Raw genomic sequence first — 11,725 nt, 5'->3', positions numbered from 1 at the left:
TTAGAAAAGAGGAGTAAATCTGAATTCCCTGTTTTCACGACTATTCAATACGAGCTGCTAAATGCCTGAATCAGTGAGGGTGACTAAACATGAGAGTCACCTAACTCTGGGAAATGAACAAGGGGTAGTGGAAGGGGAGGTGGGCGGGGGGTTGGGGTGACTGGGTGATGGGCACTGAGGGGGGCACTTGTTGGGATGAGCACTGGGTGTTATGCTATATGTTGGCAAATTGAACTCCAATAAAAAAAAAATTTTTAATAAATAAATAAATAAATGCCTGAATCTCCATGACACAACAGCCTTTCATCACCTTTCTCTGGGACTCAGGTCTTAATGTGGAATAAGACAAGTCAGCCAGAATTGGGTTATAAACATGATTTATTACAGTGGATAGTAGACACTGAGTATGATAAAGCAAATGAAACTTCGAACAGATAAAGGGGAAACAAAAAATCAAAGGTATGCCCAACAATAAATTTCAGAGTCAGAACTGAAACACCAGGCAATCATCAGGAAAGAGAACTCCCTAGGACAACCCTTCTCATGTTGTGATCCATAGTTGGTATTTAGGAGAGAGGACCCCACAGATTCAGATCACACCAAATGACCAATACGATGTCATGATCAAATGCTACTTCCAGCTAAGTATCCCAATGATCAAGTTCTATTTAAATCACACTCCCAAGTATTCTCTCAGTCATGGTGAAATAATGTGAATATTGAGAGGAAAGCAACGGATTGGTCATAGCCCTTGGAGAGAGACTGGTGGTCTGGTGTATGGATTAGTCCATACTGGGGGTACTATGTTCCTGCATTGTCTGTCTTATCCAGTCAATGTAATTCTTCACTCGTGTATAGATTCCATAGGTTCCACACTGGGGGCCCCAGGACACCAGACCAGCTACATAGAATTTGAGGGTCTCTTCATTGGGAACCCGTAGAGCAAAGGCTCCACCACTGTCCCCTTCACAGCTATCAACACCCTTCTCTCCTCCAGCACAGATCATATTATTAGTGAAAACATAGGTATTTATATCCACTTTGACATTTTTTCCTTTCACCTCCCGGCACTTTTCTAAGGGAACAATGGGTAAGCTTGCCCCTCTGAGCATGATCACATGATCTCTTGCCTTTGTTCGGCCCCAGCCTGAGATCAGTCCCAGGGCTCCCATTGGGGGGTCATATTCTGAGGAGGTACCTGGCAGGCAGATAGGGGAGACATTGGGTCCCATTTTCACTGGCTCTTTCAGCTGCACAAGTGCAATGTCATTGTTGAAATTCTTCCGTGTTTCTGGGTCATCCAGGAATTCCCAATCCGGATGAATAATCACACGCTCAGCAGTGAGCATCTGGGCTTTTGTCAGTTCTGAAGTAACCACTGAGGTGGACCCAACATACATTACTGGTTCGCGGTTTCTCTCCACAACATGGGCAGCTGTCAGCACCCAGTACTCATCGATGAGAGCCCCACCAGCCCGTGGGTTCGAAAAGAAGACTTGCCAGGGGAAATTTTGAATCTCTGCAAGGGATCCTCCAAATATCCTCTGCTTTCCCATAAAGGGCTTACTGGGAACACCACAGACTGGGAAGGAACAAGAACAAGGTGGAGAGAAAGAAATTGTTAGCCTCCTGCAAATCCTCCAACCACTCAAAAACTTGCCAGGCTTCAGAATTCTCTAGGATAGTATAGCCAACCCTATATTTGGTCAACCATCTCAGTACCTGACTCATCCTGAATGCAATCACCAAACATCTCACTTTTCCAAAGCCACAGGCAGGCTTATGGGAGAAACTGGTTAAACTGAAGCAGTGTATGACTTGCTGAGTCCAAATGAGCTAGTGCCTCACAATATGAACAGCCCCTGTAGAGGTGCACTTCATCCTAGGTTCAGCCCATGGGGACAGGAGTCCAACTGGAACCAGTGCTGGGAAACTCTTTCCTCATACAGATGGTGGAGGAGGAAAGCATTTCACCTCTCCTGATGCCCAGATTGAGTGTTTATCACCTTCTTTACTGAAGTCCTAATTGCAGCTGAGTCCCTCCTAGCAATCCATGGAAGTAGAACAAAGGGAGGGTTCTCTTCTTTAATCTTTCATCTCATTCCCCACTGATTCCAGGTTTGATCACTTTGCCATTACTGAATACAACTAATATTAAATTTTATTCCAGATGAAGCTGGCTTACCTAAATCTCTCAGTAGTCAGCCTGAATAGACTCTGAGGTGAGCATAAAAGGCTTGGACTCAGAAAGACCTGAGTTCAAAGTCTACTCCTGCCTCTTACTAATTCTGTGACCTTGTACTCAGGTCACTTATCTGTGAAATGGGACTGATAATACCTCAAAGGGTTGCTGCAGTGACTGGAATGAGATAATAAATGCAATTAGCTCAGTCCTTAGCTCTCAATAACACTGTTGTTACTACCAGGATCATTATTATTATTATGTTGAAAGCCTGCCTCTATCAAATTCTGATCTGTCTGCAACTCCTCCTTTCTTGTATTGCTGTATATCTTATTGCCATATAGACTTTTACATAATAACTGAGCTATTCAACTGGTCTTGTGTCAGTGTGTGGATTCCTCACTCTCAATTTTCAGGTCCTGTTTTTTATCACTTCTACATCCCCTTACTACAGCTACATTACCAATCTAACTGGCCCTGAATCTGATACCAACTGTCACTGGCTGATCTTATATTTCCTGTCAGTTGGCCTAACTCACTGCAGTGAAGGAATTCCCCCCCAAACCCTTGCAGGCTCACAGCCCAGTGTTTCCATCTCACTGAGATAGACTCTGCTACGCCCAGATAGTTAAGTCCTTTCCCAAAAGGACTGCACCTACTTTCAGAGAGTGGCCCCACATGCCAGCTCCTGTATATATGGTGTCTCCCCAAGACTGAGCCCTGATTACCTGGAACACATTTTGGCAGCTCCGTGCCCAGCAATTTGTTCACCCAGCTCCCGTTGCCAGCGCAGTGATACTCTCCTGGAATAGCACAAGGGACATAGGACACACTCACCACCACACCTCCGCTCTTCCATTTCCCCTTTCATTCAGAGCCTCAGCTCCTCTGGGATTTGAGGAAGTGGGTCAAATCAAATCAACTAGAAAAGAATCTTGAGATCCCCCTATCCACAATCCCTCTAGCCTCTATCCTCCCAAGGGGAAGGAATATTCTCCAAAGACGAAGAGGGTTATGGCAAAGATTAGAAAAAGACTTCAAGTGGGAAAATTAATTAAATTAAGTTAAATTAAAAGTGGGGCACCCCTGGGTGTCACAATCAGTTAAGTGTCCAACTCTTGGTTTCAGCACAGGTCACCTCAGGGTCATGAAATTGAGCCCTGCAATGGGCTTTGGACTCAGTTTGACATTCTCTCTCCCTCCCCCTTTGCCCCTCCTACTCACGCTCTCTCTCTCTCTCTCTGTCTAAAATAAATAAATTAGGAGTGCCTGGATGGCTCAGTCGATTGAGCATCTGACTTTTGATTTCAGCTTGGGTCATAGGATCAAGCCCTACATTGGGATCTGTGCTCAGCACAGAGGTTTGAGGTTGAGCATCTGCCTTCGACTCACGGTGTGATCCCAAGGTGCAGAATCGAATCCCTCATGGGGCTCCTGCAGAGAGCCTGCCTATCCCTCTGCTTATGTCTCTGCCTCTCCCTCTGTTTCTCGAATGAATGAATGAATGAATGAATGAAATCTTTTTTAAAATAAAATAAATTAATAAAATCTTTTTTAAAATACAATTTAATTAATCTTTTAAAAAATAATAAATTAAAAGCAATGAAGTGGTACATATCATGCCTTATACAGTCCTTTGCCTAGTACTACCAAGGCCTTTCCATCGAGAAAGCCAGTCATATAGTATGGTAACTTAACAATGGAAGCATTACTCCTGAGGTTCTACACTAAATAACTGGTCAAAAGCTGGATAATCACATGAAAATGGATATTGTAGGGGGAATTCTTGCCATAGCTGTGAAGCTAAACTCAGCGACCTCTATAATTCCCAAGGATGATCCTATATCCCTATAGGAAATTTTTATCTTTAGATTAAGCCAAGAGGATAAACAAAGTCCATCCCATCTCCTTCATTTGCCTCCAAACTCTCTTCCAACCCAGAAAGATGGTTCGATTCACTCTCTAGCACTCTTACTCTTTCTCCTTTTTTCTCTAGTCAAAGAAACCTACCGCTTTCTTCATCTTCCAAGTAGTAATATGGCTCCTCACAAGTGTAATGAATGACAGAACCAAATAAAGTATGTTCTGGATCTTCAGCTTTACCATTCTGAATGGGTTCAGGAGAGCCACAGTCCACAGCTACAAGAAGAAGGCAAGAGAGTGATGGTCAGGATATCCACTTCTTCTAGAGTCATTGGGCCAGTTTCATCCTTCCAGCCATATTCCTCACTCTTTCCCACCCCACATCCATAAGCACATCCCAAACCTGAGATGAATCTTCCCAGACCACTGAGTCCTCCCAATGCAGATAGCCCCCCAAAAGCTACATGGAGGAACTTGCTTCTCAGTGGTTGGTGGAGGCCCCTGCAGAAGTCAGGAATGGACTCTATGGTCCTACTAACTCTACCAATCACACAGCCCCTTTCTTTGAAAGAAACCTGTTTGTCTGGCCTGTCTGGGACCAGATCTGGGCTAGCACCTCATGTATGGCTTCCCTTCAAAATATCCAACCCACTCTCTCACAAGCCTAAGAAGAAAGCATGAATTTGAATTTTGATGAACTGATCTTTTAACTCCCATTGAAATAAAAAAAGAGTCTCATTTTAAAGAAATACATACGTTGACATTTCAGTTTGGAATTACTCCACTTTCCATTACTTTGACAAGTAGAATAGAAAGATGATGAGCCAACACTTCCCTGGAGAATAATACACATCACCATTAATTTGTAAGGAGAGATATGGGAAATGAAAATCAAAAATGAAATTTATCTCTGGCCTTGGTTCAACAAGGAGTCCTGACCACAAGAAGCTTGGGGGTATGTTAGTAGAATGACCCAAAGCACCCAGGAGTTGAGGCTAAAGACAACTTTGCCCTAGCATATCAGGTCCTCTTCCCCAAGAAGACTAAAGGCAGGATAAGAATGTCAATCTGGCCAAGAAATTCCATGACTCACAAAGAAGGACAAAAGATCCTGAGGTGTTCTATCTATGGAAAAGGTGTTATATCTTGCTCAAACAAGGACATTCAGTACACCATTCGACAATTCCAGTATGCTCACCCTGATGTAGGGATTAGGGAGGAGATCGTAACAGTACCTTACCTGCACAACTTCAAACCCTTCCAGACAGGTTATCTTTACTACATCTTTGAATACATATATTGCTTTCTCAGGCTCCCAAACAGAATTGGCAGTGACTTCTTTGGAACAAGGGATTGCTTAGAAAGGACAGAAAACAAAATTACCAAATAGTTGGAGAATCTCTGTTCAATTTACATCATCTTCACACTTTCTGAAATCATTCAGTAGTCCTTAATCCTGACGCCTAACATTCCAATGGAGATGTTAAAATAATATGACATTACATACTCCAGAAAGAGTCATTGAGCTAGTTCCAGCCTCCCAGTCATGTTAGTATATACTAACTAACCACCCCGAAGTTGTACATGCTAACTAACCACCCCAAATTGTCTGTGCCTGCAAGCCCAGTTGGAGGATTCCTAGAAGTTCAGTCATACTGTCAACCACTGACAGGTTTAGATATTGCTGAAGAAGTGAAGTATCTCAGGATAACTATACATATAACAATCTACCTGTTTGGATTTTACATTGTCCCGGGACTTCGGTAGCAATAAATAGCAACTTCTAGGTTACTCACGATCTCCACGGTAACGAAGTTTCCAGCCCTTTTTTTGCCCTGTTTGGTCAGTTTGGAAGATGATATTAAGAGCGCTACTCTTGGTTTCAATATTTAGTGGCCCAGGGAATCCCTTACCACAGTAAGGACCAAATTGCTTGTCTCCTGCAACAAACTAAAAAGAAATGAAATGATAAAATCAGAAGAGAGAAAGAACTAAAATAAAGGGGTAAAATGGAGGGAATAAAAGTAAAGCAGGTAATAAAAGATACATAAAATAAGAAGGGAAGAAAAGAGAGGACAGAAAGAAAGATAATTTGTCTTTGAGGAGAAAGCTCTCTGTGTCAGTTGGAAGGAAAACTAATCATTCATCACGCACAACTAAACTGTCAGGGCAGTGGCCATTTGAATCAGCTGATTCCACATCAAAATCTTCTCTCCGCACAGTCACCACCACTTGGTATCCATCTTCCAACTGGATCTGATAGTCGCACCTTGAGTTCTCTGGGTATGGATTGGGATAATTGGGACTTGTAATCTCCCCAGTCAGCGTAGTGAATACATCCCCACTGCAATTGACTAAGAGAGAAAAAGAGAAAAGAAATCAAATACAGGGTCAAGTAAAGGAGTTCCTGCCTCATTCTATGACTCTTCTCATGAATTGACCATCCCTGGCTAGAGTCCCCATGCCACAATTACACACCCAATACAAATCGGTAGAGATACCCAATGCTTATTGGGTTTCCATCACATTGCTTATGACAGAGCCCCTTATGGTTATGAACAGTCCCAGACAGACTCTTCACAAGCATCTATCTCACCTCTCCAATTATTTACTTGACCCTGTAGGCTTGTCTTCCTCCACTCTTGTGGAGCTTCAGAGGGCTTATAGGTAATAACTAAGGATACATGCCAAAGCAAGGCTGAGGCTAGTCAAAAGTGGAAGGGTCAACAAAGTTCTAATTGAAGCTTCAAGCCATTCAAAATCCCAAGGAACATGCACCCCACTTGATGGCAAGCTCACCTCCACAATTCTTCATATCTTCATGGAGGAAGTATTCGGGGGGGCAGGAGCAGAAGTAACCACCAATGAAGTTGTTACAGAAGTGACTACAGGGGACATCTGCAAAGTCTGTGCACTCATTTATATCTAGAAAAAGTAGAGAAAGATTGGGGTCAGGAACAAAGATCCAGAAGGAAGAATGAGTTTAAACCCAAAACTACGAGGGTAAGAAAAAGTAGGAAAGGCCTGTTGCTAACATGAATGAATCACATTTCAGGATGGTATTATTCTATATATCACTCTCCTACAATATGATTCTAGACTTGTGCCCGCTATTGCACAGCTAAAAGGAGCTCTCAATGCTCCCTTACAGAGAGACCCTTGGCCTTTCTAACAGAGCATTTCAGCTCCAGAGACAACACTCTATAAGATATACAGGATGAAATATCTTCTGAGGGGAAGAGTAATAAGTACACTTGCCACTTTAGAGGATTTGGGCATTTCTGCCAAATCTAAACAATAGTTTTGGCTTTATGAGATGCTCTAATTTCACTTTAATCTAGAGTTAGGTATAGAAGCACACAGAATTTGAAGGTTTGTTTGCCATTAGGTGGGTTTGAATATCATGCATTCCCGATGTGATTCTTGGCAAGTTGCTTAATTTCCCTAGTGCTCACTTTCCTTAAGTAATCTTTAAGTGGAGATCACTATACCTACTTTGAAGAATTGTAATGAAGATTAAGTAAATATAGGTAAAGTTACTAATACAGTGCCAAATTTATAGTGGTTCTCAATAAATTACTATTTATTGCTTATTTTTACCATTATCATCATCTCCACTGAGATATAATCATATGTTTGAATTTCACAAAGGCAATCCATGGACAGATCCAAGTCTGGTCAACACTTCATAAGAGTTATAATTATAAACAGAATCCTTATTCATGGAATCTCTCAGTGTTTGTCCTGCTTCTAATCTTTTAGCTGGATCAATAACGTACATGGAGAAGGGTGAGCCTTACCTACAGCGACATAGTATGCAGCAAACCCAGTGAAACGTTCTTCATTGGAGAAGTCTGACTTAAAGATCACCTGGAGTCTATTGTGTGGGATTTGGAACTCTTCCACAATTGGGGAGTTGGGATTCTTGCTGGTCTTCTGTCCACAGAGTTTCCCTTCTTCAAAGTCTCCTGACATTATCTAAGAGAAGAGTCAAAAGAAAGCTAAGAAAGAGTGGTATTTTGGAATGGAGGTCAGAGAAGGGGAGAGAGAGAATAAGACACCACCCCTCCCAGCCCTATCTTTTAAAATATACCTGCACTGAGTCATATGCACAGTTCTCTGACAGCTCTATGTCCAGGTGAGTGAAGTAGAGATGGATCCCATACCCTTCAGGAACTTCTATATTCCAAGATTTCTCTATCTCGTTGGGGTATGCCTGAGGGTAGTTAGGGGACAGGATCTCTCCATACATAGTAGGCTCAGCATAAACTGATGCCAAAAGGGAAAACAGGACAATGCACCTGAAAAAAAAGACATGGAGAGGTGGATGACCCAGGTACTGGCAGACTAGTGCAGTGCCCTAACATTTGTCATGGGTAGAAGGGAGGGGAAAGGGAGGGAAACAAGTAGAAGGGAGGAGGGCAACAGCTCATGCAGAAGAATCTTAAGTTGAAATAAAAAGCAAAAAGGCCCAGGTCAAACCGAACCCTGGGCTTCAGATCTGAGCTGTTCTCTTGAGAAGATAAAGGGAATAGAGTCCATGTATATTTCTGTAGACTCATGATCACTTACCACATCTCTGGCAATTTGTTCATCCCTGGTCAACAGCAGGCCTCTAGTTCCTGGCCCTCTGCACCTTTGGACTTTGGAGCAAAGGGGTGGCAGGGATGGCTGTATTTGTCAAACAAACACAGGTACCTGCTTTGGTGGTGGGGGTCACCTGGGGTTCAATGTCACATTCATAACAATAACACACAGGTTAAACAAAACCATACACTGATCACCACATGATGCCTGTCCTCTCACACCCTCCCTGGTTCTACTTCAATTCATTTTCTAGACTAAAACTAGATCTTCTCCTTCTCCCATTGCTTCTCTGGGTCTTCTCCCAGTTTTTCTCCAAAAAAAAATGAGTGCTTTCTCCCAATTTCTTCCTCCTCCTTCCTCACCCCCACCCGTGACCTGTGCACCTTTTGTATCTATCAGTCTCTCTCCTGCCCTCACAAAACAATATCCCCATTTCCACTCAGGTTTTCAGGAGTCTTTCCCCATCATGACTCTCCATCTAGGACATTTCTCCCTCCTTTTTAGACAAAGATCCCCTTTATCTTTTTTTTTTTTTTTTTAATTTATGATAGTCACACAGAGAGAGAGAGAGGCAGAGACTCAGGCAGAGGGAGAAGCAGGCTCCATGCACCAGGAGCCCGATGTGGGATTCGATCCCCGGTCTCCAGGATCGCACCCTGGGCCAAAGGCAGGCGCCAAACCACTGCGCCACCCAGGGATCCCTGAAGATCCCCTTTATCACTTCACACCCGCTCTCTTACTATGCTTCTTACTGCATGTATTTCTGTTGATGCTCCCAATGACCACCGATGGAGGGATGAGCTTCTTTTACTAGAAGGCAGTGACCTTGGGAGAAGTGGTCTGAGACAGGGTGGAGTGGGGAATGAGACAAAGGGCAGCTGAATGACAAGAGACACAAAAGGAAAGGAAAGGTATTCCCTCAATTTCCTAGGTTAATTTTCTAGGGTTTGAGGTTTTTTTCTTTACTAAAAAGATGAGATATCTTTCCACAGTTCTTCAAAGAGTCTTGCCAAAAATGTTTCTAACCCTGAAAATGATGACAGTGAGGGAAGGGGGAGGCAATGTAAGAGAAAGAGGTTGCCTACATTCTGCCTTCTATTATTTTGCTCCTTCCAGCCCTCCATCTTTGCCCAAAACCTTCCCATGTGAAGTTTTCTGCCTTTCTTTTTTCTTCCATCAAAGCTCTGCTCCTCAATGTTTAAGGTTTTTACCTTCAGAAGCTGATGGAAACAAGTGGGTCAGTCCCCTCTCTCGTGCCAGTGGGCATGCTGGGCAACCCTGCCGGCTCCCAGGGAGAGCAGCACGGGGCCAGGACGCTCCCTCTGCAGGAACCTCCGCCGGCCTCCCTGTCCTGGTTCTGTTCTTATGATTTTCTATCCCAGTGTGCATGTCTGAAATTCCCTGATCTAAACAAAGAGGGGGCTGGGAGACCATGAAAAGGGAAAGGATAACTCAGCCTTGATCTTGGAGCTCCCTCTGCTTTTGAAACAAGAACTGCATACTTCTTTCATGCTCAAGGTCCCTCCATCCGGGGTTCCGGAGGGGAGAAAGGAGTGGGGAATTCCATTGATTGCCTAATGTTCTTTTCCAGCCAAAGGGTGTGTTAGAGTTTTCTCAGAAGTCAGGTGATTTTTGGGAAAAGGAGGGAATTAATACTCTGAGGGAGAAAACCAAACCCAGAAAGTCCAACCCTCCAACTGTGTATGAATCGCAACTTAAAGGAAAGTACTGATCAAAAATGCAGGTCACTCTCTGCTCTTAAAGCAAATTTAATGGTTGGATAATGACTTAGACCGAGACCCAAGCTGGTGTGGGATGATGCTCTTACTCTTCCTAAAAATCCCCTCTGCATCTCCAAATATCTAAATTGTATCCACCTAATCAAACCCCAGTTCAGATACAATCCAGAGTCCTTTATCCATAACCCTTTGGTCTAAATGGTTTCCAAAATTCAGAATTTTATAGATTTTAAAAAGACAGTGCAGTACATGGACCCAATATTAGGTAATACCACCTCCTCCCCTTCCCTTTGAGGGCCTGGAATAATACTCCATTATCAAACATTAATATTTATGCAGCTACACATATTGATCTTCATGGTAAGTAGAATAACTAAAAGTATAATTTGGCTATAATTACATATTATATTTATGTATTCCTTATAGCTATAAATTACTTCACATCTGTTCAGTTCAGATTTTGCTGACAAATGACTTTTGGTGCCAAACTTGTAGGCAAAAAAAAAAAGCCTTTTGGAATTCAGAGTTGTAGATAAGGGACCAAGGGATGGTGGGCTATATAATCTATTCCTCCACAAAGTCTTCCCTGATCTCTCAGCTCACCTTTATGTCTCTTATTACTTCTTACCCCTATCTAGTGACTATGTTCTAATGAATCTACACTTTATCAATTGAAGATGTTCCCTTATTTTACATACCACTAGGAATAAAAAGCTATCAATTAAACTATGATATACCGTTGATCATAAGATGCCTCCTGATTTCAGGAGTGTTAAAATGTCGGAGGAAGGGCATCTAGGTGGCTCAATGGGGTAGGAGTCAGCCTTCTGCTCAGGTCATGATTCTGGGGTCCTGGATCCAGCCCTCCAAGTCAAGCTCCCTGCTCAGCAGGGAGTCTGTTTCTCCCTCTCCCTCTGACACCCCCCCCCACTTGTGCTCTCTCTGTTTCTCAAATAAGTAAATAGAAGCTTTTTTTAAAATGTCAGGGAAACCACATGCCTTGGAATCAATTGTTGGTTGACTCATTCAGCACTGAGTCTGGAGTCAGAGGACTGGCTCATTACCTAACTTCTTAGCTTCTTTAAGTATAAAAGAGAGATAACATCAGTTCTGCCTGCCTTCCATGGCTGTCAGAAGGATCTAATGAAACAATGAAAGTGAAAGAGCTTTGCAAACTATGATGCCAAATAAATATGAACATTAAAAAAAGAAGAGAATTATGAGTCCATAAGGTCTCTGAAGGTAGATTCTGGGCCAATTTATCTTTTTAATTCTCTACCATGTCTAGCACTGCCATTTCATATAGTAGATTTTCATATGACTATTTTTTGTTCCTTTGGCTCTCCAGTGTTTG

The 11,725-nt window shown here is 42.7% G+C and overlaps 1 protein-coding gene across 2 annotated transcripts; it reads right to left on the bottom strand.

The window, feature by feature from the left end:
• Positions 1-360: 360 nt before the first annotated feature.
• On the bottom strand, positions 361-10,015 carry C1S (complement C1s). 2 transcript variants are annotated; one of them, XM_038576657.1, is made up of 12 exons: positions 9,844-10,015; positions 8,618-8,765; positions 8,139-8,346; positions 7,846-8,023; positions 6,845-6,970; positions 6,200-6,399; positions 5,842-5,995; positions 5,286-5,401; positions 4,802-4,880; positions 4,193-4,321; positions 2,911-2,985; positions 361-1,582 (listed from the first exon to the last, which is right to left on the bottom strand). In XM_038576657.1, exons 2-12 carry the CDS (start codon positions 8,638-8,640, stop codon positions 783-785), a joined length of 2,088 nt encoding a protein of 695 aa, XP_038432585.1. In that variant the 5' UTR covers positions 8,641-8,765; positions 9,844-10,015; the 3' UTR covers positions 361-782. The 2 variants fall into 2 exon arrangements, with proteins under 2 accessions (XP_038432585.1, XP_038432586.1); XM_038576658.1 differs by having other exon boundaries at positions 8,618-8,716.
• Between the last annotated feature and the right edge of the window lie 1,710 nt (positions 10,016-11,725).

This window comes from Canis lupus, chromosome 27 (assembly GCF_011100685.1).
Source record: "Canis lupus familiaris isolate Mischka breed German Shepherd chromosome 27, alternate assembly UU_Cfam_GSD_1.0, whole genome shotgun sequence".
NCBI lineage: Eukaryota > Metazoa > Chordata > Mammalia > Carnivora > Canidae > Canis > Canis lupus.
This window is presented reverse-complemented; position numbering and strand designations above follow the sequence as displayed.

What these genes read in the sequence shown, in the direction of transcription:
- C1S (XM_038576657.1), bottom strand. Translation starts at nt 8,640, where the DNA reads ATGAACAAATTGCCAGAGATGTG. An exon ending in AACAAATTGCCAGAGATGTG is followed by an intron (nt 8,347 to 8,617) that starts GTAAGTGATCAT and finishes CTTTTTTTTCAG; the next exon opens with GTGCATTGTCCTGTTTTCCC. An exon ending in AAGGGTTTGAAGTTGTGCAG is followed by an intron (nt 4,881 to 5,285) that starts GTAAGGTACTGT and finishes ATTATTCTCCAG; the next exon opens with GGAAGTGTTGGCTCATCATC.